The sequence below is a fragment of the Psittacula echo genome (genome assembly GCF_963264785.1).
Source record: "Psittacula echo genome assembly, chromosome: 21".
Classification (NCBI taxonomy): Eukaryota; Metazoa; Chordata; class Aves; order Psittaciformes; family Psittacidae; genus Psittacula; species Psittacula echo.
In genome coordinates, this window is record NC_137757.1 from 1,629,980 (window position 1) to 1,654,356 (window position 24,377).

General features: G+C 56.8%; 3 protein-coding genes across 4 annotated transcripts in view; 2 read left to right on the forward strand and 1 right to left on the reverse strand.

Moving 5' to 3' along the window:
- Positions 1-11,534, forward strand: part of WASF2 (WASP family member 2) — a 33,351-nt gene extending 21,817 nt beyond the window's left edge. For both annotated transcript variants that reach the window (XM_080632241.1, XM_080632242.1), the window contains 6 exons: positions 514-667; positions 1,749-1,866; positions 2,913-3,043; positions 4,503-4,658; positions 6,281-6,801; positions 7,251-11,534. In XM_080632241.1, coding sequence (XP_080488367.1) covers positions 514-667; positions 1,749-1,866; positions 2,913-3,043; positions 4,503-4,658; positions 6,281-6,801; positions 7,251-7,408 — 1,238 coding nt within the window. In that variant the 3' untranslated portion in view covers positions 7,409-11,534. The remainder of the gene's footprint in view (positions 1-513; positions 668-1,748; positions 1,867-2,912; positions 3,044-4,502; positions 4,659-6,280; positions 6,802-7,250) is intronic.
- A 4,692-nt stretch (positions 11,535-16,226) lies between these two features.
- Positions 16,227-17,213, reverse strand: GPR3 (G protein-coupled receptor 3; the record flags this gene model as incomplete). Its single annotated transcript, XM_080632563.1, has 1 exon — positions 16,227-17,213. The coding sequence occupies one exon, from the start codon at positions 17,211-17,213 to the stop codon at positions 16,227-16,229; it is 987 nt and encodes a 328-aa protein (XP_080488689.1).
- Positions 17,214-19,361: 2,148 nt separating this feature from the next.
- On the forward strand, positions 19,362-22,120 carry CD164L2 (CD164 molecule like 2; the record flags this gene model as incomplete). The annotated part of the gene is made up of 5 exons (XM_080632348.1): positions 19,362-19,434; positions 20,726-20,830; positions 21,035-21,112; positions 21,260-21,328; positions 21,951-22,120. The coding sequence occupies 5 exons, from the start codon at positions 19,362-19,364 to the stop codon at positions 22,118-22,120; spliced, it is 495 nt and encodes a 164-aa protein (XP_080488474.1).
- Between the last annotated feature and the right edge of the window lie 2,257 nt (positions 22,121-24,377).

Consider the following 24,377-nt stretch of genomic DNA (forward strand, 5'->3'; position numbering starts at 1 on the left):
TCAGCCTGGAGAAGAGAAGCTGCGTGGAGACCTCAGAGCAGCTTCCAGTGTCTGAAGGGGGCCTATAAGGATGCTGGAGAGGGGCTCTTCATCAGAGACTGTAGTGAGAGGACAAGGGGCAACGGGTTAAAACTTAAACGGGAAGTTTAGATTGGATCTAAGGAAGAAATTCTTTACTGTGAGGGTGGTGAGGCACTGGAATGGGTTGCCAGGGAGGTTGTGAATGCTCCATCCTTGGCGGTGTTCAAAGCCGGGTTGGATGAGGCCTTGGGTGGCATGGTTTAGTGTGGGGTGTCCCTGCCCATGGCAGGGGGGTTGGAACTGGATGATCTTAAGGTTCTTTCCAACCCTAACTATTCAATGATTCTATGATCTGTGGGAAAAGGAACCTGACCTTAAGGAGTGCAAAGCATGCCAAGAACTCCAGCTGAAATCACATGTTCACTGCTTGGTCTGCAGTGTCACTGGCCTGGGTCAAGCTGTTCTTCACTTGCTCTCTTCTCTTTCTTACAGTCTCCCTGCAAGGCATTAACACCAGGAAGGCCTTCAAAAGCTCCACTACTCAGGACCAGAAGCTCTTTGATAGGGATTCTCTCCCTGTGCCTGTCCTTGAAACCTATAGGACCTGCAATACTCCTCCACCTCTCAACATCCTCTCACCTTACAGGTATGGTTGCAACACCTGCTTAGCTCTTCGTTCCCTTGCAGAAAAGGAGCTTTTTGACCCAGTCTGTCAAGGAGGCTGTTTCTTATCCTGTCCTGTCCTGTCCTGAAGTAACCATTTCCAATGGGAAATTGAGTTGCTAAAGTGAGATCCACCAGGAAATCCCATTCTCTGGATTATGTGAAACCTTGCTTTTTGGGCTGTACAAATGAGCATAGCTAGAAAATGAGAGATTTGGTTACCTGCTGTCACATTTATGACTGCCTTGGGGCAAGGCTTGGCTGGCACTGCAGAAACATGCTAGGTGTTGTGCAGATGATGCATTTTCCTTGTGCTTCTCCATAGCCCTGTGGCTCCTTTCCAGAAAGTTGCAGTGCAAACTGAAGAGCATACATCTGTAAATGGCTCTCACCCAGGTGGGTGCAGCAGCCTCCTATAGATCTGGAGATGCTTTCTGTGTCTGGTCTGAGACATGGAATGTGACCTACACTGGCTGCGGAACCAGTTCTCTTGAGCACTCTCCCTCTGATTTCATCTTGTAGGTGGTAGAAGGAAAGGGGGTCAGAATGCAGAGGCTTAGCCCACATCCATAAATATCTTTGGAGCAGGTAAAAAGTAATTACAGATAGCTGGAGGCAGCTGTCTTCTGCCAGACATGGCTGCACTGCAAAGGAGGAGGAGAGTGTGTGTGTGTGCTCACTCCTGAGTTTCAAGGACACTGCTGGTCTGATTTAGGGTTCCCGAGCTGGAGAAGGGTTGGTTGATTGTTTTTCCACATCAGAAATACAACACAAACAAGTGGGAGTTGAAGTGAGAGACCTGCTGCTCTCTTGGTGATTGTTGAGAGCAGTTGAGCTCTTCAGGTGCTGCGTAATGGAGGTATGGTGTGAGGGTAAAAGCAAGGGGGAGAGCCAGGACAAGGGAAGCTGTGGGTCTGAGATGGGGGATGGAGGTGAGAGCAGTGTGTTTGACCTTCTAAACTTGCCCTCTGGGCTTGTGCCTTGTGTTTTCTTTGGGCTTCAAACAAATGCGTGACTTGGTCCTTATTTGTGTATGCTGGTTTTTCCCCACCTCCCTGTTCTAGGGACGATGGCAAGGAGGCACTTAAATTCTACACTGATCCTTCCTATTTCTTCGACCTTTGGAAAGAGAAAATGCTTCAGGACACGAAGGATATTATGAAAGAGAAGCGGAAACATAGGGTGAGGAAATGGGAGATCTCTGCCAACAGAGGTGTGTCAGGGAAGAACAGGAGGTGGGAACTGTTACTACAGCTTGGACTTCAAAGTTGCTATCCTGAAGTCAGGTTTGCTTCCTTAAAAACTTCCCTGAATTGAGTTTGTCTGGTTTGCTTTAAAGAACACAAAGATACCCTTCATCTGTTTTTCCAAATGCCCTCTCGTTGTATGGTTATAAGGGCTTAATCTGTAGTCCTCAAACATAGTGCAGGGGAGAAAGTTAGAGTCTTTTCTGCACTTCCCGTGTTGGAGAGGGGGTCTGTCCAGTGGTGAAGCTGTGCAAATCCCACTGCCCCAGCACTGCAGTGTGCTGACTGCTGTGATACATTCTGCTGTGAAAGAATAAAGAAAGGAGAGAATGTCCCTTCAGGAGCAGAAAACCAGGCCCTAATAATAAACGGGGGGTAAGTGGGAGGCTTAACAAAACCACTTCAGCTGCAAATGCCAGGTAGAAGCTTCTGTTTGGCTTGCCTGGGGATTTGAACCCATGTTTTACCAGCATGGAAAGACCATACAAGAACCAGTTTGAGCAACTGGAGTCTTAAGTATCAAAACAGATGATTTTTCAGTGGGAATAACAAAGGAAAGATGGAGGACATGGTAGAACACACAGAGTAAGGCTCACCGAAGCCCACTTCTTTGTGGGCAAGTGTCCGTATTGCATCCCAAAGCACGTAACACCAGCAAGGTGATGGTGAGATTCGGCAGGCTTGACCCAGAGGCCAAAAACTGAATTGCTGTGGGAAACTGAGCTTTCCCTCTGCCCTCAAGGTGGTGGTGCCAGGGAATAACGATGGCATCATGGCCCGGCTGCACTGGGGAAATCTGATGTTGTCTATCTCATTTTATGCTCCAACTTCTGTGTGTGGGAGATCTTTGGAGCTTGCAGCCATGGGGAAAGTAAATTAAAGATCCCATCCCTCTTTGAGCATATTCTCTTCTTGAAACTGCTGCAGGTTTGTCTTACTCTTCCCTCTTTCTAAGCTTCCGTTTGCTTCCTTCTACCTTAGAAGGAGAAAAAGGAGAATCCGAACCGAGGGAATGTGAATCCGCGAAAAATCAAAACCCGGAAGGAAGAGTGGGAAAAGCTGAAAATGGGACAAGAATTTGTTGAGTCAAAGGACAAACCTGGTCCTGCTGGGTAAGCAAGTGCGGGGCTCTCTGGTTCAGCTCCCTGCTGAGGTTGATTGTGATGCAGTTCACCCTGCTCTGCAGCTCCTCCAGATCGGCTGTGCGCTGCGGATCGATACTGCCACTAATCACATTCTCCAAAGTAAATGTGGCTGCTAATTTTAAGATTTGCTAAATAAATCAGGGAGCTGCAGGGTTTGAACAAGGTGGCAGGAACAGCTTTGGTAGCAAGTCTGCTCTCAGCTGCCTGTCTTGTGGGCACAGAAGTGTTGAGAGCTTTGGCTCCCTACCCCATCACCGTGCCCTGGGCCTTACGCTGGGGAGCGCGGTGGCATCATGGTGGCATTGTGTGATTGCTTTGTTACATTTCCCAAATGGCTCTTCACACCCTCAACTTGAAGCGGGGGCTGTCCCCATCCAAGTATTTCAAGCTCCAGATCTCTCTTTAGCACTTCTGGCTTGGGAATTCATTTAACTTTTGACACCAGCAAGGCTGGAAGCAGACCGAATTCCCCACAATGCACTGCTCACTTGCTCGCTCCTTGCAGCTTCCTTTCATAGAAGAGAAAAATCTCTCTTTAAATCACACTCTTCCAGCTAAAAATAAAACTTGCTTTTAGTTTAATAGGAGAACAGGTTTGGTTTCTAGCAGGGGAATGGAGCAGCACAACAGCACCATTTCCTTGCTCCTCTTTTCACATGGAAGCATGTTCATGCCTTTGAATTCACTTGAGGTCCAGAACCCCAGGAAACAGGATGGTTTCACCACCCCACAGTGAAATGAGCTCAGAGAAAGTTGAGCAGGAGAGTCATCTGAAACTGAAGGAAGAGCTTTGGATCCTTGCTTTTAATGGCATTGCTGTTTCTTGGGTTCTTGTTGATATTCTTTTCTGCAGCTTTCTTGTGTGGCATCTTTGAGTATCTCTTTTTGACACTAAGGATGCCCAGTGCCACTGGGAGTCCTTCAAGTCCAGGTTGTTAAGAATGTTAATAGAAATGGCTTTTATTTCAGTGTTCTCTTGCTCTCTGAACTATATCCTCATGCTGTTGCGCTGTGTGGTAGCAACAAACAAACGGGAGAGCATCTGGGCAAGCTCTAGCCAAAGAATTATGCAGAGCAAACCAATGCAGCATCACGTAGGATGCTTTGAGAAACAGAGGCTTTTTTCCCTTATGTTTCTTTAAGGATTTGTTTTGTGTGTCCTGTTGTGGTGGTTGTTAAGGTCCCACCTAAAGGCAGGTCCCACTGTGGTGGGAAAAGCTGTTCCTGCTGGAAAAGCTCATTTCTACATCTTGAAGGTTGAGCCATCCGTGTGGTTAATATCACTGTTGTTTGGTGGTTGAACTGCTGCATGGTTGGTTGTTGTATCCCTTCCAGGAGGCAAACCTCTTGTGAGTGAGGGGGAAAACAAGCTTTAGACATTGCCTTGAACTCTTCCAACACATTTGCTTGTCTTGCTTCCACTCAGGTACCCCTCTAACATGGTGTATCAGAACGGCAGCATCGGTTCCAATGAAAGCATGGACGTGAACTTCTACCCGCCACCGCCGCAGACTGACTCTATTGTGCCACCACCTCCTTCATTCCCAGATGACAGCCTGCCTCCACCCCCGGTGGAATTTAGGTAAGCCTACGGGATCCCTTCTGTCACCGAGGAGTAGTAGGTGGTGTAAAAGGATGACATGAGACAGGCTGAGATAGTTCAGCATAACTTCCTGACGGGTGTTGTATGGGAACCAGAATGCTCCTGTCTGAGGGGATGTGCAATTGCAGGCAGGGACAGAGGCACAGGCAGCACATCCATAAATCCCAACCACTCTCCTTGTTCCCATAGAGAAGGGGAGAATGGGCTTGGGGAGAGCTAGAGCAGACTTACTTCATGTTCTGTAAGACCAGGGTCCCAGTTGATCTGGCTCCATTGTGCTGGTTTTCCAGTGCAGTTGTTCCAGACCCTGTAGTTCCTGATAGAGCTTTGCAAATACGCCTTCTTTCATCTCTGTGTGTTGTTACTGTTTGCCTTGCGATCTTTGACGTGAGCACTGAAGATGTAGATGTAGTTAAATGTAACGAAGTCGAGCACACAGCTGACTTCTTCCCAGAGACTTTGGTGCAAGTTCAGGGCAGCTGCTTTGTGTCAGATGAAATGGTGACTTCCAGTCACCTCCAGAGAGGGGAATCATGGTCCAGCAGTGGCTCAGGACACAAAAGGTGGAACAAGAGTAAATCTAAGGCAGTAAAACAGTCAAGAGTAGCAGGAGGGGCTATATCAGGTAGACAGGACTGTTTTAGCTTGTCTCCATCTTATCCAAAGGCAGCAGTGCTGCAGCAAAGGCTCTTCTGATGTGTCAGAGAGACCAAGCAGTGTGTTCCTCTAGGGCAGAGCAGAAATGAGCTTTCAGATGCTGCCTTATGCAGTTGCTTAGATCTCTGCCTAGCCACAGAGCTCTCCCTTCCCTGGTTTTGTTTTGGTGCTTGTTTATAAAGAACTCCAGGAGTGAGGTTTGATCCCCTGTAGTCAGTCTCAGATCAGCACTGTTACTGTCTTACTGCAGAAGGAGATGTCAGTTTAGGACTTCCTTTACACATCCATGGGATATTATAGTGTCTTATGGGCAGTAGTGTTCTCTGGTACTTCCCTAAATGAGAGATTCAGTCACTCCTGCATCGCTTAAGAGCATGTTGGGTTTCCACGTCTTCACTCCCCACAGCAAGCTCAGAGTCATGGCTGCCGCACTCGAGCTCTGAGCCATGGAATCCGGTGCGGAGATCTGTTCCCAGCAGGTGCTCAGAGCATATGCTTTCCTGGCATTCCCACCAGGATATTTTGTATGATTTATCGTGGTAGACATCCCTGCTTGGGGTGTCAGGAGGCTGACCTCAGCTTTGAGGGGTAGTGTCTTGCACTGCTACAGGAGCTCTTAGGCCAGGAGGCTGCTCTGAGCTCAGCCCTGATGCCTGGCCTTTGGCAGGAAGGTGAGATGGCTCCTGTTCTTGCCTGCATGGGAGGTGGGATGGGTGATAGCATTCCTGCCAGTCCGCAGAAGCCTTCCTTTGTTCTGGTGGTGTAGGCCAAGAGGAACACTGCAAGGGAATTAAAACCAAGGAGTGAGGTCTCCTGGAAACACCACTTAAAGCTGGAACTTGGGATATTTTTGTCTGCACTGCAACAAACACACATGATTTGCATTAGCATTGACATTGTACAGTCTACATAACTAATAGCCTTCTTTCTCTCTGCTCCAACAGCTATCCTGTAGACAACCAAAGAGGTTCTGGTTCTGGAGGGACCAAACGTTCCAGCCTGGTCAGCCCCAGTCACCCACCACCAGCTCCTCCTATTGGATCCCCCTCAACCACCAGGCCGGGCTTTGCTCCCCCTCCGGCGCCACCGCCGCCGCCACCACTGATGGGCAGCGCGCCCCCTCCACCACCTCCCATGGGATTCCCATCACCGGGAACACCACCACCCCCCTCACCCCCTTCTTTCCCTCCTCACCCCGAGTTTGCTGCCCCACCACCACCATCTCCCCCTCCAGCAGTCGAGTATGCCAGTGTGCTCCCACCTCCGCTGCCGCAGGCGGGCAGTGGGAGTGCGCCGCCTCCCCCTCCACCACCACCGCCTCCTGGCCCACCTCCTCTATCTTCTGGTGGCCTGGATGGCCCCCCACCTCCCCCTCCACCCTCAGACACCTCCACCTCCAAGCCCAAGTCATCCTTGCCTGCAGTTAGTGATGCCAGGAGTGATCTGCTTTCGGCTATTCGCCAGGGTAAGGTTTTGTTTCAGTGCTTTCTCCTTTGCCTCTGGAAAACCTCACATACCCAAGTGAAGAGCCCTTGGGAGCCATCTCGTGAGCAGTGGTGTGAGTGCCTCGCTGCTTGAGGCCTGTCCCTTGTCGTCCCTCCTTGTCTGACCACCTCGCTAGGTTTTATAACTCCACCTGCACCTTTGGAGGCAGCAGGGCTGGAATTGGTGTGGTCCAGTTTTGTGTGTGGATTGGGTAGAGTTAGTGGTGATAACCCCTCAGAGAGCATGGAAATAATTCCCACCTGCCCACCCAGCCTGTCTTGCCTGTCGTTCACCATCAGTGTTATCCCACAGCGTGTCCAAGACAGGCTGCCTTGCCCGGAGGATTGTGTCGCAGGAATGGCTGCTTTGCAGATCTCTGTGTGACCAAAGCCTTTGCATGATCCCCTCTGTTGCCTTCTTTCCCAACAGGCTTCCAGCTTCGTAAGGTGGAGGAGCAGCGAGAGCAGGAGAAGCGGGACGTTGTGGGCAATGATGTGGCCACGATCCTGTCGCGCCGCATCGCTGTGGAGTACAGCGACTCTGAGGACGACTCTTCTGAGTTCGATGAGGACGAATGGTCGGATTAACCACAGCCCAGTCCCCTCCTTCCCCTTCTCTCCTGAGTTAACCTCTTCTTAAAGAATCAGGTGGCCAAACCTTCTACCACCTCCCTTTTCAGCCCGTAACCAAAGATGTGCCAAGGGTTTTCAGAGAACCAGCAGCATATCTCCCCTCTCCCTCCCCCTCCGGCTTCGGCAGTGCTTTGTGCTCTGCCTTTTCCAAAGGTCTCCTCACAGACACTGCCAAGGTGGTGTTGGGATTTAGCTGGAGGGGGTGTAACGGTTGCTTATTTAAAAGAGAGCTAAACCTCCAGCTTCTCGATGCCACCAGGCAGAGCACATCTAAACCCTCCATCCGGAGGGATTTTGAAAGTAAAGATGGATGATCCTGGTGTGGCCGGATGGCCTTTCAGATGAAGGACATTTTCAGCTAGTTTTCTCATGGCAACAGCAGACAGTTGATCTGATGGCTTTCCCTTTCCAGTGAACGCTGGTAGTGCTGCAAGAAAATGGGCTTGAAATGTCAGTTCTCTGCTGCATCCCACTGTCAAATCATCAGGTTTTGGCAATAGCGCACAATTTTTTCCCCTCTGATCCCCTAGTATTAATTCCAGACTGCCCTGCTTGGGGTGTGCTTCCTGGCTCCAGGGCTGAGGAACGCTTTGGGTGCAATGTGAGGAGGGACTTCTTTAATGGCAAAAGCTGCCTTTACCTTCCTCCAGCTTCCTGGACTGCTTGGCCAAAGGAGACCTGCCCAAAGGGATGCAAAGCTGGGACAGAATGGTTCCTCAACTTCCCACCTGTGGGAGAGCAGAGCCACTGTCCCTGTGGGACACGTGTGGTGAAACTGCTCTGTTGATGCCTCCAATTCACACTGAGTGTTTAAAAAGGTGCCTCGAGCAGGGTAATGGTGTGGGGAGGAGTTCTCTGAGCACCAGACACTTGGGCCATCTTTGGCAATGCTGCAGGCAGTTTGGAGAGGTGCTTTCTAATGGGGTGACCATGTACACAGGGACTTGAGGAGCTTAAAACGCTGGTATTCCATTGGCTTCCTCTTCCCTTACTCCAAAGGAGGGGGATTTCTGTGCCTAAAAACATCTTGTGTGGGAACTAAGTTGCCCATCAGACCTAACCCACTTCGTTTCCTTTAGTTTTGTGATTCTAATTCCTTAGTTAATTTTAAGAAGACATTTCTCCTCCTCACTAACCCTGTGAGTTCCCAGGCTGCTCACTACAGATCCAGGACTGGCAAGGGGAGAAAATGGTGGACTTGACCTAGGTTTTGTTCCTGGTTTATATTCCCTTCCATAACATATAAGCCTATCCTGGAAATGTAGAAACAAATACCCCTGATGCCACAGATGTGTATTGTAATCTGAACATGACTCTTTTCAGTCGGGTTCATGCCAGAAAGCAATTCCAAAGCCTTTTGAGATCACGGGTCCAGCTGTGGTGAGGTGGGACCAGCTGCATGTCCCTCCAACCTCTTTGCCTTTCCTACTGTCAAGTATCTTGCCAGCCTGTGCCTGTTCCTTCTCTGATTTAATGATGTTGCTCATACCTGGAATGCTAGGCCCAGCCGGAGGCTGCCAGCTTGCTGCAAATCCGTCTTGGGCTTTGATTGATGCCTTCAGTTCGTGCCGTTGTGTTCTTACTGATGCCTTGGGTGCGTGTCTTTGCCAGAGCAGGGGATGGGCTTTTCTGGGGTGTGGATCAAGCCGAGATCCAGTGTGACCCTGGGAGATTTACGGGACTGCTAAAGCAGGAGCTTGTGCCTGTAAAGCCAGGCAGGATGCGAAGGGCGTAGGCTCCGAGGCATCCCCATGGGCTGGGAACATGTGAGCAGCACCAGTTCCAGGTTCTGGAAGAGGGAACAAACCCCTCGGGTGCTGGTGAGAGAGACTTGGCAATGCAAAGTGCTGATTGCTGCAAGCTGGGTGAGGGGGGGTGTGAGGAGAACTGCTGCCTCTTATTTTCCTGCTCTTTCCGTAAGCAGCATCCTCTGGCTTCCCTTGGAGACAGGTTCCTGGGAAAAACAGACCTTTGAGCTAACCCAGGCTGACAGCATTAGCACACAGGGAAGCAAGGAACTTCCCGATGCCAAACCTGGCTTCAGTTTAAATTGCCTTAACTAGAGCCTTGATCCCTGTGGAGAAAGGGGGAGTGAGTATTCCTGTCGTGGGAAATCCAGGCAAGTGCCATACTCTCCATGACCCAGATGGATGGTCTGTGAGGCAGGGCCGTGCCTCGGGGTGGTAGGGACATGGTTCCTGTTGCACAAGGCTGCTGTGTGGGCGATCCAGTGGGGAGTTGGCTTCTCTGCCTGCTTCTCTCGCTTGCAGGGCTCTCCTGGCAGCAGGAGGGACACTGCTTTGTCCGTGCAAGCCTGCTGGTAACCACCCTCTGCTTTTGGACTGGCAGAATCAGACCTGCTGGAGCTTAGCTGGGTTGTGGACAGGTAGGGAAGGCTGGTTGTTGGGTTTTAAATCTCCTTTGATTGCACAAGGAGCCTGATGTGGTGATCCCTGAGAAACAACTGCTTTAAAGCAACTGCCTTTGAGGAGCATTGCAAAATGGGCCACCAAGTAAGCTGAATAGTTCTGAAAGCAGTAGGGGAAGAGGAGAGGTGCCAGAAACAACCTTTGCAAGACACAGCAGCTGTGCTGGAACTGCAGGGCTGCTGCCCCATGTCGACCAAGGGGCTGTGCTGGGCTCCCTTGCAATCGATGTCATTCCATGTGAACTTCCTCCTTCCTTTCCCTGTGGCAGGCAAGCCTCAAGCATTTCACAAAGCCAAAAGTGAGAGCTGGCAGTTGGAATCCTCCCTCCTCTCTGCCTCCTCAGGAAGACCCCCCCCTTTCCCATGTCATCCCGACCTGTATCCACATGGATATGCAGAGCCGGAGCAGCCGTGCCCTCCATCCTGGTTGCTCAGGGTGTGCAGGTTGGGGCAGGCTGCTGCTGCCTTCCTCTTCCCGGCTCCATGCTCCTGGTTAAACATTCTCCCGGTGTCCTCGCCCGCAGTGCTTGGCTGCTGCTCCCAGCAGCCTCTTCCCCCGCCACCCCCCTTCCCAGGGAAAACCTCATCCCTGTTCCGCGGGCTCAGCCTGGAGCCTCCTCCGCAGCCGGTGACCTTCACTGCGTTCTCCTCTCCTTATCAGGCTCCAAGCTCCAGAGCAGAGCCAGGAAAGGGGCTCCTGGAGGTCCCGCATGGCCCAGAAACCGGGGAATGTTGTTTCAGGGAAAGGATGTGGTGTTCACTGTTATTATTCAATCCATGGACTTACTGAAGGTGCCTCTTTGGGAATTACCTGTCCTTGACGGGAGCTGCCTGGCAGGGCTCAGTGGGGGGCAGAGGCCAGCTTTTATTGCTGTTGGATTTCGGGGGGGGGGGGGGGAAGGGTGTGCTTTCTCCTCTTGCTTTTGAAACAAAGCCTTGAAGTGGGAAGTGGATCTGATGTGTTTATTCCTGTATTAACATTCATTTTAATTCATTTCAGAAACTAACCCCTTTTTCCTTCCCGGTTAGAATGCCATAGACTTAGACATAGAGCTGTAACCCTCCTCAAGTGCCTTATTTTCCTACATGATATAAATATATTTATAAGAGTTAATTATTCCACTTGTATCTTAGGGGTTGATCGCTGAGCAGGAGCTAAGGCAGGAGAAGAGCTGGGAAGTGCCCTTGGAGGGCCCAGCCAGGCTGGGGGTTGGATGCGGTGAGGGATGCTCTCAGGGTGCAGGGGGTTCCTCGCATCGCACCAAAGGAGTTTCAACCCTAAGCTCTGCTCGGAGAAAACAATCTCCTGAGCAGAACTGTTGGGTTTTCCTACCCCTGCAGACAAACACTGATGCCTGGGCTCTGCTGCCTCATGTGCACAGATGCAGCTGAAAGCTGCTGCGGGAGCAGAGCCCAGCCTGTGTCCATATCCGTATCCTCACTGCCTCCTGGCTTCCCCTGCGCTGTCTGTGCTTCTCCCTGTCGGTTGCTGGGTAAGCCAGGCTTTTCCTGCTGCTTTGGTGTTTATAATCAGCTCAGAAACCCCTGAATGAAGATTCCTGATTGCAGATTTTTGTAATGTACATGTAAAAAAAAAAATTTTTTTTGATCCTTTTTTAAAAACTATAAAATTGATAAAACCTTTCGATCCAACCAGTGCCTGGTGTGTTACTGCGGGCACATGGTGAGGACCCTGCTGTGGTCTTGGGCATGTGGATAGGGGCAGATCCTTTACTGAGGGGCTGCTGCAATTCCATAGACTCCCAGCCTGGTTTGGGTTGGAAGGGACCTTAAAGCTCATCCAGGGACACCTTCCGTGGGAGCAGGTTGGACAGGCCCTTGTCCCAAGCCCCTCTCCAGGTTTCCTGCAGCCCCTTTAGGCACTGGAGCTGCTCTAAGGTCTCCCCTTCAGGAGCCTTCTCCAGGCTGCCCCAGCCCAGCTCTCTCAGCCTGGCTCCAGAGCAGAGCTGCTCCAGCCCTCGAGCAGCTCCGTGGCATCACCTGGGGAGCCCGGCTGCAATCAGTGTTCCATCAAGCACCCAGCCTGCATCCTGACCGCAGGTGCCTGGGCACAGGGATGAAGGACACCAGCAGGTCCCAGAGCTGTGCTGCAAACACCATCCCCGCTGGAGCCTCTTCCTGCACTGTGCCAAGGTGGATTGAGGATTATGGCTGGGCATACTTAGTGCTGCCTGCGGTGGGCAGCAGTGCCAAGGCAGGAGGTCCCAGTTTCCCGGGGGTGCTCCCTGCCATAGGAATGAGCCTGGGCCTCAGCCACTGCAGCTGGGGTGGGAGGGAGCTGCTGTTGCTGCTTTCCTGCTTCCCTTTCAGCCTCCCAGGGTCCCTTTGCAGTGAAGCTGCCTGGCCCCAGCCGCAGCAGCGATGGCTCCGGGCCCTGTGTTCAGGTGCCACGTCTGGGCTTGGGTTTGCTTTGCCAGTTGGTGCAGAGCAACAAAAGGCTCCATCCCTGCTGCTCCTCATCCCTGCCTGTGCAGAGCTCTGCTCTGCCAAATTCCCTTGGCTTCCAGGAGCCACCCGTGCGCTCGCTCTGCAGCGCTCTGCCTTTCTTGGCTGACAATAGTCCCTGGCTGCAAAACCTCATTAGATTAATTGGCCTTGCCAGCTCCTGAACAAGCAAGCCCTTTAGTCTTGCTGGGGCACCGAGGGCAGGGGAAGGAGGGATCTCTTGGGCTTCTATGCGCCCTAATGCTGCGTATTGCAGCTCTTGGATCCATCTGGAATTGGGGCAGCAGCCGGCACCCCGGCTCCCTTGCCTTCATGGTTGTGGCCAGGGCTAAATCAGTGCTTTTGGGTACCAGCCTTTGAGACTGGGGGGGGATTGGGGGGTGTTGAGCTGGTTTATTCCCCTAAAAGGGAAATCCCAGTCCCAGATCCACCTTCCTTAGTAGCCCATCTGCCCCCAGGTGATGGGGAGAGCTCTCTCCTGCTGCTGCTACTCCCTGGGTTCAGCTTGGCGCAGGGAGGAGAAGCCCAGCAGGGATGCACTGAGATGAATCCTGAGCCCAGCAGATCCCTATGAAGGAGCTGCTGCAGCTGGGGGAGCCTCAGGTCTCTGCTGCACCTTGGTGCCCGGGCCTTGTCCCTGGCACAGGGCTCAGCTCCAGCCCCACAGCAGCCCTGTTTCCCCAGCCCTATTTAATGCTCTCCATCAAGGTGGTGTCAGCCTCGGCCGGGTGGGCTGCGTGTCCTTTCCACTACTGACGTCAGCTCCTCTCCCTTCATCCCCCCTCTGGGACCCGCGTGAGCGCAGCGCTGCCAGCTCGGATCAGCGTTTCCAGCCCGCGCTCCCGGCGTGCCAATGTCACCCTGCTTGCCGCTGCCAGCACAGGCTCCCTGCTCCCCGCGTGTAGGTGTGCGGAGATGGCAGCTCAGCCCCTGGAAGAAATGGCTGACTCCTTCTTTCTCGCTCTTTCTGCCTTTCCCCCCTCCTTTCCTTTCCTTTCCTCTCTTCCCTCCTCCCTGCCTTTGCTGGTGCCTACGCGGCTGTGTGGGGAAGGCAGCCGGCTCCCGTGCTGCGGATGGCTTTATCTAGAACTCTTCCATCTGCTCACAGCAGCTCACAAATAACCACGGGGTGCCAGAGGAATTATGGATTTGAAGCTCGAGCTGCTACAGGCTGGCAGGGCAGCGGCTCCGCAAAGGCTGGGGATTGCATGGAGACGGCTTAAGGCAGCCAGCACGGGAATGGGCCCGCAGCCAGTCAAAGCACGCTCCCCACCAGCATCTCCTGCCCTGCTGCGGTCAGACAGAGCCCCAGCGCTGTGCCTGTGTGGTGCCCATCCTTCCCTGCCCCTGCCGGCAGAGCCAGCCTTGGAGCCCTGCACCCGTAAGCTTGTGGCACCTTCTCCATCACGTGTTGCTGCAGGGTGCTGGAGGGCGACCTGCTTCCCACCCAGGACAGGCTTTCATTCCGGGGAGCGCCGGTGATGCCTCCTGGAGCCCCGGTGGGGGCCGGGAATGATGCTCCACAGCTCGCACCAGGAAATGCCTCCCGCTGCCTTCGGCATTTGGTAAAGCCCTTCAGAGCGGGGCCGCCTTCCCTTCGTTTCCTGCCTGCTCATGCTTCCAAGGAAACCAAATTCCCCAAAGCCAGGGCTGAGGTTGCTCATTTCAATGGAACCCAGAACCAGAGCTCCCGGCCCGGCATTCCCAGCCTGGCCGTGGGGCTTAACTCTGCCCCACATCGCTGCTCCTAACAGGGGGGCAAAGTGCTGTGACCAAGGAGGCAAGGGCTGCCCAGAGCCCCCAGCTTGGAGGCAAGAGGCTCCTATGGCTTACAGCATGTGCTGGGCAGGGCTGCCAGATGTGTCTCACAGCTGGGTGATGGCTTTCAGCATCTTTCTCCACCCAAGAGCAGAGCAGGCTGAGCCCTGCTGTGGGCTGTTATCCCTGCTGCATTCCCCAAAGGCCTGGAGCAGCCGGGAATGGCTCTGGATTCACTGCTGTAACAGGAGAGCATTCAGCACTGTGGTGGGGTCCCGGCTTCATCCAGACTTGGCTTTCTTCATCCATGCTGACAGGAGGGACCTGGACACAGGCAGGAGCTGAAGGATGCATTCTCCAGCCAGGATGTGGCCCACAATGGCTGTTGGCAGCAGGGAGCCAAGTGGATGGGTATGAGGGGCCCTGGCCCTTTGATCTGATGTGACATGGGGCTGGGTTTTGGTGGGGCTTTTGATGCTGGGCTGTCCCCCAAGTGAATTTGGGGACCCCATCCCAACACCGACCCCATCCCATCCCACCAACAGCCCTGCGTGGTGCTGCTTTCACCCCCATACCTGCAGCCAACACTGGTGTCACCAAGTCCTCAGAGGAGGTGACAAGTACCAGCTGCCTATGACTAAAGCAGGGCTGGGAATCAATCACAGCACCTCTCACTGGTGAGAGAGGGATGAGGGATGGATGGGTTCATGGATGGATGGATGAGCCTCATCTCAGCCCCAGGACATGGGGGGCTTCAACCCCTTGAGCTTTTCCTCTTTCTCCTGGACTCAACCTCAGTGGGGACTAAGGAACCCCCAAATTCCCTGTTCCCATCTCCCCATCTTGATGCTTTGCTGCCATAACCCCATCACAGCACTCAGTTCTGCTTCCTGACAGGGTGGGCAGGGGCATGGGGGGCTGTGGGGCACAGAGAGGCTGAGCTGCCCTAATTAGCTTTGCCATCGTTAACCTTGTGGCATGGGCAGCAGTGATGGGCATCTCACATCTCATCTGAGCTCTGTCTCCTGCAGCATAAGCCGTGGGGTCCTGGGTAGAGCCCCTGCACCAGGAGCAGGGCTGGGGTGTGATGGAGGCAGCACTAACAGCCCCAGGCTGGATGCGGCCCCTCTGCCTGCTGGATGCCATGAGGATGAGGATGGTGAAGGCTCCCCAGGGGCCGGCTCCTGCTAACAGGATGTGATGGGAGGGGGAAGTGCTGTCGCTTGGGATTTCTGAACCAGGAGCAAGGAAAACAAGCGGGACGTGGAGCTGTTGGAGCCAGGAGCTGCCGTGAGGGCTGGAGCAGCTCTGCTCTGGAGCCAGGCTGACTGGGCTGGGGCAGCCTGGAGAAGAGAAGGCTCCTGAAGGGGAGACCTTAGAGCAGCTCCAGTGCCTAAAGGGGCTGCAGGAAACCTTTAAGTTCCCTTCATCCCAAACCTATGGCTCTATGTGAAGACTTCCTGGATGAGGGGTGACAACATAGGACATGCCCCCCTCCCCCCAGGAAGCCACCCCCACGCCATCACCACCAGCAGCTCCTCGTATCACAAAGCACTTTTATTCCCGCCGTCACCAATGGCTGTAAACAAGAAGCACCCCCCCCATTGTGAGCACCCACCGCAGGGTCCCCTTCACCCCCCATATGCGAATGCAGCCCCAGTGCAAAAGGCTTTGGCAGGGGAGCGCTACGAGGGGGGGACCCAAAGGCAGCGAGCACTAGAGGGCAGCAGCCCTCAGCGCTGAGCCTGCCGGAGGGAGGTGTTAAAATCACATTGGATGCTAATTAAAGCTAATAAATAAGCGGATGGATGGGAGAAGGGGTGGGTTTGAGACACCCCCCCCGAGTGCGTCCCCCACCTCCCCTAATGTACAAAATAGATTCATTGTCTGATGTAAAGAACGAGGCTGTAAAACAAGAGGTCAATGAACGTCCCCCCTTAGAAAAATAAACCATCATCAATAGATGTAAAGAAAATATGAGGATCCCCCCACCCCATATATATATATCATGGCTAGAAAATATGCTTTTCTCTCTTGTCAACTCAAAAAGTGGAGAAGCCCAAAAGGACAGGGTTGAGAAGAGCTGCCTGATTCCAAGGGGGCTGACAGGGTCAGGCTGTGTCAAACGTCACTGGGGGAGCAGGAGCGGAACGGCGCGGTGGAGGACAAGCGCCCGCAGCACACGGCCCACAGCACTCTCTGGATCTCCTGGTTCCTGAAGGCGTAGATGATGGGGTTGATCATGGAGTTGTAGGTGGCGGGGAGGAGGGTGGCGTAGGTGTAGAGGGCCGGGTAGCTGTGATCCCCCAGCAGGCAGTAGATGGCAAAGGGCAGCCAGCACGAGGCGAAAGTGCCCAGGATGATGGCCAAGGTGGAGATGCCCTTCCTGGTGGTGACATAGTGGGAAGTGGCCAGGAAGTGTGTCTGGACGGCAATCTGGTGGGCATGGTGGTGGATGAGCCTACAGATCTGCACGTAGAGCTGCAGCATCACCGCAAACACCATGAAGAAGGAGACCGAGAGGATGATGAGGTGGTTCTTCGTCAAGGGCTTGACGATGCTGCAGGCAGAGGGCTCCTTCAGGCAGTTCCAGCCCATGATGGGCAGGAGGCCATAGCAAATGGAGGCTCCCCAGGTGAGTATCAACATGAGGTAAGTCCTGGTCACTGTCCTCTCCGAGTAGTAGGTCAGGGCATTGTAGAGTGACAGGTAGCGGTCAATGGTGATGGCCAGCAAGCTGCTGACGCTGGCAATGAAGGAGGTGACCAGGAGCCCCATGGTGAGCAGGCTGATCACCTCCGATGGGATGAAGTAGACAAAGGCAAAGTGCAGGATCAAGCCCAACCCTGCCAGAAGGTCTGCAGTGGCCAAGCTGCCGATGAGGAGGAACATGGGAGCCCGGAAAGCCGGACTGTAGAAGATCACCACCACCACAACGGCATTCTCACAGGAGATGATGGTCCCAGAGACACAGAGAACAACATCCCATGGGTTCAAGGCAAGGGGTTGCACCACGGACTCCAAGTCCAAGGAGCTGCTGCTGCTGTTCCTGGCTGCCAACCAGCCTCGGTGGCCCTCACTGGAGTTGGGGGGCTTTTCCCCCATCATGCTGGTGGAGAACAAGGGCAGCCCCTCAGTGCCCACCACCCACACCAGGACCCACTGGGTCCCCATGTTGTCACCCCACATCCAGGCAGAGTCTTTTCATAGAGCCACCCACTGGTCTGGGTTGGAAGGGAGCTTAAAGCTCATCTGGTTCCAACTTCTGAGGGGACACCAGACCCAGGGTGCCCCCCCCAGGTTGTCCCCAGGAGAGGGGCACAGAGCTGTGTGTTGAGGGGTGTTCACTCCCGGAGGGGGCGTTTGGTTGGTTTTAATTCATTTGCAAGCAAATAAAACCAACGTATGAATAAAGGGGGGGGGGGGGGACACAACACATCCACCTACCCCCTAGCGCTCTGCCTGCGGGGGCTTGTGCACTGCATGGTTTGGGTTGATAAACACAGGACCTACATCCCACCACTGCCCATCCCCGGGGCTTCGGGACCCAGCCGATGGAAACCCAAACAACAGGTGGATGAGATCGGCCCCATCCCAGTCCCACCGTCAGCCCCCCAACAGGAGGAATCCCCCTTTACTCCCTCCCTGGACGCATCCAGGTGCCCCCCACATCCGGGTGCCCCCCACATCCCGGTGCCGGTCACTCACCTGCCGGGATGCTCAGCCCGGCCCGGGGCGCCCCTGCCATGGGCGCTGCCGATTTATAGTGACCAAGCCCCGCCGGGGGGGGCGAATTGGGGGTGACGGGGAGGGGGAGAGGGTTGACTCACCGCCTCCCCCCTCCCCGTTCTCCCTCTGTGACGTCAATGGCGCGCCGGAGCCAATCAGCGCCCTGTGAGGCGCGCCGCATAGTAATCGCATCGGGGCTGGAGCAGCCCATTCATAAAAACAGAGCCCCCCTGCCCCCCCGCCGCCCCCGCGTCCCTCCTACGTCCACCCTTGTCCCCCACCGGCCCAGGCGGAGCCCCCCCGCCAGGTCCGTGCAGAGGAGGGGTCGTCCCTTGTGCCTCCCCCCACGCTGCAGAGGTTTGGGGGTTCCACGGGGTGTGAAGGGGGTGGCCCGGGTAGAAACGGGGGTTCCCCCGCCCCAGCACAAAGGGGGGTTCAGCATCTCCCCCCCCCCCCCCCTTCCCCGACGGCTTTCCCATGCGGGGATGAATAATTCATGGACGGGAGAAGCGGGAAGGGCTGGAGCGGGGGGGGTGGGGGGGGGTGGTGGTGCGGGAAGGCGGCTGGCAGCGAGGAGGAGGAGGAGGAGGAAGAGGCGTCCTCACCCCCGGGACGCTGCCGGGACGCTTCCCCCTTCTTCAGTTCCTCGAAGCCCGGCGCTGTGCATCTCCTGGGGGGGGCGGGTTTAGCTCTGCCCCGCTGCCAAAGCGGGATGGGACCGGTGCGGGACCCTGCTGGGGTCGGGAGCCCTCGGGAGAGGGACGGGGCCCGGCTCGGCCCGGCTCGGCTCGGCCCGGCCCGGCGGGAGCTGTTCGCGGTGCTGAACGCGCCCGGTTCCCACCCGCAGCTCGGCGGCCTAGCCGCGGGTGGGACCTGCGGAGGGACCCTCTGGGAGGGTCGCGGTGTGCGGGTTCACAGGGAGATGGAGCGGCTCTGGGGTACGTGTGCGGTGAGTGCAGTGCTCGGTCACTGCACTGTGAGCGCAGCCTGCAGGCAGTGCGTGCAGTGCGTGCAGGGTGTGCAGTGCACAGGCAGTGTGCAAGGCGTGCAGTGAGTGCAGTGAACACAGTGCAGTGCACAGGCAGTGCGCAGGGCGCGCAGTGAGTGCAGTGAACACAGTGTACAGGCAGTGCGCAGTGTGTGTAGGGCACACACCACGTGCGGTGAGGGCAGCGCACACACAGTGTGCAGTGTGTGCGGAGCATCCAGTGCAGTGCGTGATGAGGGTGCAGCCCTCCCGGGACAGGGGCTTCCCCACAGCCACGGCAGCGCGCACACGATGGGACGATGATGGGAGGATAGCGGGGGATAAGGGGGGGAAGCACCGCCGGAGCCCCTCTCGCCGTGCCCGGGCCTCCCGGGGCGGAGCGGGGCGGGACGAGGCGGGACGGGGCCGCCCCTTCCCGGGCCCCCCCCCTCCTCGGGGCCACCTCCCGCGGGCGCGCATCTGCCCGCGGCTCCGCTTCGCCTTCCCTGCGCTCCGCACCCGACACCTCCCGCTGGGCCCGGGCTGAGCCGCGCCGGGCCATGGCCTCGCCGTTGCGCTGCGCGCTGCTGTGCGCCCTGCTATGGGCGCAGCGCCCGGCGCCCTCCCGCGCAGGTACGGCCGGGGCGGGGGGGGTGAGCGGGAGGAGTTGGCAGCTTTGGGACAGGTGAACTTTTCTGGGGGGGTCTTTTTTGCTCCCCTCGATCCTCAACCCCACGGGACCTCCTCCCATCCGCGATGGGGAGCCCCTTTCTATCGGTTGGTTCCGGGTTTGGGGAGAGGGAACAAGGCTTGGAGGGGTCCCCCCCAATGCTGGACAAGAGGGGTGCGGGGGGCTTCGTGGCTGGGGGGCAGGTTGGGAGCCGGCACCCTCCGGCCGCTGGTGCGGGTAACTCCGGGTGGGAATTGTCTTTGTCCCCTCCTCCTGCTCCGTCCTCCTGCTGCTCGGGGGGAGCATTTCCACCGTGACGTGTGCAGCGCACCCTAGGGCCGGGGCTGCCCTCGGCTGCCCCCTGTTTCGCTCCGCTCCCTCCCCACACCTGAGGGCAGGAGCGGGAGCTGCCAGCGTCGGGCTCCAACGTCTGCTCCTGCGCCTGCCACGATAAAAATAACTTCAATCCCAAACCTGCCTGAAACCCTGGTGAACAAAGTCCCACTTCCCTATTGGCTCCCGGCAATGCTGGGGGGGGGGACACGACACCCGCGCTGTGCCCTCCACCATGCCCTGGGTCCACGGCATCCTGCTCTGTGCCTTATGCCACCAGTGACCCCTTTTGCTTTGGGAGAAGGCAAAGGCTGCTATCAGTGGGCATGGCCCTACCGGCTGGGGGGGGCTGACCTGTGCACCCCAAAGGAGTGGTGTGGTGGGAAACTCACTGCATGGAGGGGATGGGGGGGGAAGCAAGCACAGGGTTCGATGTTCCCAGCGCAGCAAAAGACCTCTTGGGATGGGGTGCAAGGCCTGGGCGGGCGGAACATGTCCAGGGTGGGGATGGATCTCAGCTGACTCCCAGGATGGTGCCAGCGCAGGCGTGGGATGCAGCGAGGTGCAGGCAGGGCCCAGGCACAGCTCCTCACTGCAGCCTCCCTGTGACAGCGCTGTAAATTAATGATGAGCTCAAGGCAGGGCGCCTCAGAGCACCCAAGTTACTCATGGCTGGGGCGATGGGGTGAGCCCTGTGTGGCCGTGGGTGCTGTGGGGTGCATGGTACTCCCTCTATAGAGATGCTCCAAATGCATCTTCATCCTGTTATGAGTTTAATGGGGTTGGTGCTGAGAGAGGTGTCCTCATCCCTCCTGCTGCATCCTAAGGAGTCTTCCTTCATGGAGCAGAGGGTCCAGCCCCATCCTGGCTGAGGGGGGACGGATGCTGGCCCTGCCTCACTCCTCCCCTTGGCCTTGGCAGGAGGGTGCAGCGAGCTGGAGCTCTGTGAGACCTGCACAAGCAGCCCCATCTCACACAATAGCACCGGCTGTGCCTGGGTGCACTGTGGGACCCCCGAGGAGCCAGGTGAGATCTCCTCCTTGGAGATGCTTGTGAAGCAGCAACAAGTGATGGAGATGGGGTAAAAGAGCTGTTTACAGAGCCATTCTATGAGGCTTTTCCCTATGGGAGGTGACCCCCAGATGGGTGCCCACCCCTGGGAATGAGCTCTCCCCATCCCAAACCCTCACTGGAGGGTTCCTTAGGAAAACCCTGCTCCTCTTCCCGCAGAGAAGGGGAGCTGTGTGCGGAGAGGGGTAGCCGCAAGGGAAACCTGTGTGCTCTACAACACCAGCACCCAGTGCCGAGGTAACCCCAGCAGCACCCCCAGACCCAGCAGCACCCTGCTGCTGGGGGGTGCCAGGGCTTTGGGGATGAGATCCCACCCTGGCACAGGGAAATGGGATGTAGCGATATCCCCTGACATCCTTTTCCCTCTGTTCCATCCCCTGGCAGCGCTGAAGTCCCCCACTGAAGAGCCTCCACGGTCCCATGGCAAGGAGCCGACAACGACACATGCACCAAGTGAGTGGGTCTGGGGGGGTGCTGGGATGGGATGGAGGGTCCGGGTGCCCCAGGGGACAGTGGGATGGGACAAGCTGCTTCCCTCCATGTATGAGCAGAGCCACCCTTGGAGCTGCATCCATGGAGCTTCAAGGTACCAGCACTGTCCCCATGTCACAGCACTGTCCCTGTGCTCCCCTCTGCCATAAGCAGTGCTGCAGTGATGGCAGGATGGGGCCAGGGGTGTCGTACCCTGCAGCCCACCAAGAACCAGCCCTGCTGCCATCCCTGCTGGAAAGAGCCATGTCTGGAGCAGGGGCTGGGCATGGAGCAGGAGCCTCTTCCAGGAAGTGGGAACTGGAGAGCGCTGGGCTCATTACAGCCGGTAACCGGAGCCCAGAGCCCTCTGAATTATTGATCCCACCGGGATCCTTTTGCCTCTGGCTCCTCTCCCATGTGCTGCTACAGCATGGGAAGGGGCTGAGCCTGTCCCTGCACCCGTGTGCTGCTGGGGACATCCAACCATCCCTCCCCATGGAGCCACTGGGGTCCATGTGGGCCTCGAATCCCCCCTTCTTGGCAGGAGCATGGCTACCCACGGATGCCAGCAGCACCCGTAACCCCCATCCCTGATGTCCGTTAGGGACCACCAGCACCAGCGCCCCGTTGACGGGCAGCCCTGAGTTCCACCCTCCTGGCTTCGACACGGCCAGCTTCATCGGTGGCATCGTGCTGGTGCTCAGCATCCAGGCTGTGGTCTTCTTCATCATCAAGTTCATCAAGTCCAAGGACAGCACCTACCAAACGCTGTAAGGGCCCCGGGGATGGAGGAGGGGTCCCACATGGCCCAAAGTGGGGGTCAGCTGGGGGGGGCTCTGTGGCCGTGTCCTCAGTGGTGTCTCCTGTGGCTGTTTGTGCCCATCCCCATTGTGCTGGGGGGGGATTTTGGGGGTGGAGGGGCTCCATCCCCCCTTGCCTGTCCCCTCCATGGTGTCCTCAGTTTGTTGCTACCTGGCCACATCCTGCCTCTGAGCCCCATAGGGAGTGTGGGGACCTTGGCTGAGCCAAGGTGAGGGGCTCACCCCTGTGCCATGGGGCTCACTGTGTCTAACAGTGGGGGGGGGGGCCGTGCCCCATCTCTCTTTCCTTGCACGCTGCCAGAGAGGACAACCAGTAGGTCCTGGGTGCTGGTGGCAATGGGGACCTGCACTCTCAGAGCTTCACCCTCACCCCTACCTGGAGGGAAGTAGGGGGGTGTCATGATCCCTCCCCTGGTTTGCATGGGGGGTGTTTCCCAACTTGTTTGCTATTTTCCTGGGAGTTGTTAGTGCAGGAAGGAAAAGGGGGTCCCCCCTTGTCCCCCTCGTATGGAGCCCCTGGATGGAGCCAATGCACAGCCCCTTGGCACATCTGTGTCCCCTCCCCACCCTGGGCATCCCCTGCCCCATTGCCTCCCCTCAGCCATGGGGCTCACCACAGAGGGGTCTTGCTGTGTGCTTTTGCTGTGCTTCTGTCTTGCTGTGAGGTGTTTGGGGGGTCCCCCCGTGTCTCTGTGTTGTCTGGGGGGTGCATGCTGTGTGCTGTGGGGCGACACCTGTAGCTGGGACTGCCCCAATTAAACTCTGTGAGGTGGTGTCTGTCTCATGCCCGGGCGGGTGTAGCTGGGGGGGTTACAGTAAGTGTCCCCATCCCTCCTCTTCGGTGCAGGACCAGCCCTTCCCCATGGCTTTGCCACCGCACTTGGGTACCCTCCCTGCATCCCACTCCCCAGGGGGGCTGCAAAAGGGCCCTTGCCCCGCACCACCCCCCCCCCGGGCAAATCCACCCGGGCCCTTTCTGCTGCCTGCTCTTTGTCCACTGCACCAGGATCTGAGGCCATCGGGCTGGGGAGGTGCTGCCCTCTTCCTCCATGGGGCAGGGAGAGAAGAGACTGGTGCATCCCTGCCTGCATCCCTGCCGGCTGCAGGACTGTCCTCCTCCGTGGGCACAGGGCCCCACAGGGCTCCACATCACAACTATGCAACTGGCTCTGCCCTGGGGGCACCAGGGTGGGACTTGTCACCCAGTGAGTGCTCCAGGCTTGTTGCACCCGATGTGGTAGAGGGGTGCAGCCAGGCACAGGGGGGCCCATCCAGCCCTAAATCCAAGCCTCGGGGGCATCAGAGGGCACGCGGCCGCAGCTGGCAGCAGAGGAACTCTGGCACAGAAAGGACAGAGACCCAATAAAGGATTTTGCTCCTATTCCTGGTGTCTGTGTCCTTGTCACCCACTGTCACCCCCAAGCCTGTACCTGCACCGGGGACATTGGTGGGTGGCTGCTCTGCATGTGCTGTCCCAGCGTGTTCCCTGCATCTCACCACAGACCGAGCCCTTCCCTTCAGAACCATGGGTCACAGCTCCATGTCCAGCTCCCGTGTTCCCCGCTGGTCCCACCGGCCACTTCCATCCCTGTCCCTGTCGCCTGAGACCCTTCCCAGCCACTCACCGTGCCCAGGGGGATGCCAGGGGGGTACGGGGGTGCTGCCTGGCCCTTCACCCCGCCGAGAAGCTGGGACATGCCCCGGGTCCCACCGCTTCCCCTTCCCCTCGCTCCTGTTTCACAATCGGCCCTTTGCAACCGGTGCCTTTGGGGCGCAGGATGCGGTGAGGCCGGACCCAAGCCCGGCCGTGGGGAAATGGAGCCCGCTGAGAGGGACGGATCCTCTTGGTGCGAACCGGCCCCGGTAGGGAGCAATCCGGGAGGGAACGGGGCAGCCCGGTGCGGGGTCTCCCCACAAGGAATGGGGCAGCCCAGTGCAGGGCACCGCCTCTCCCGGACCTCAGCACCATTGCGGGGGGGACACACAGGGGCAGTGATGGAGGGGACAGCCCCACACCGGCAGCAGTGGGGTGAAGAGGGGGGGTGTCTCCAGCCCCATACTGGAGGGAGAAGTCAGGGTCCGGTGCCCATTGCAATAAACAGCCACCACATGAGCCCTCCGGTGCCACTTCATTGCTGCTGCTGAGACACAGAGCCCAGCCCTGCAGTGATGCTCCGGGCTCAGCTCTGCCCCCGCCGTGGGGCTGGAGG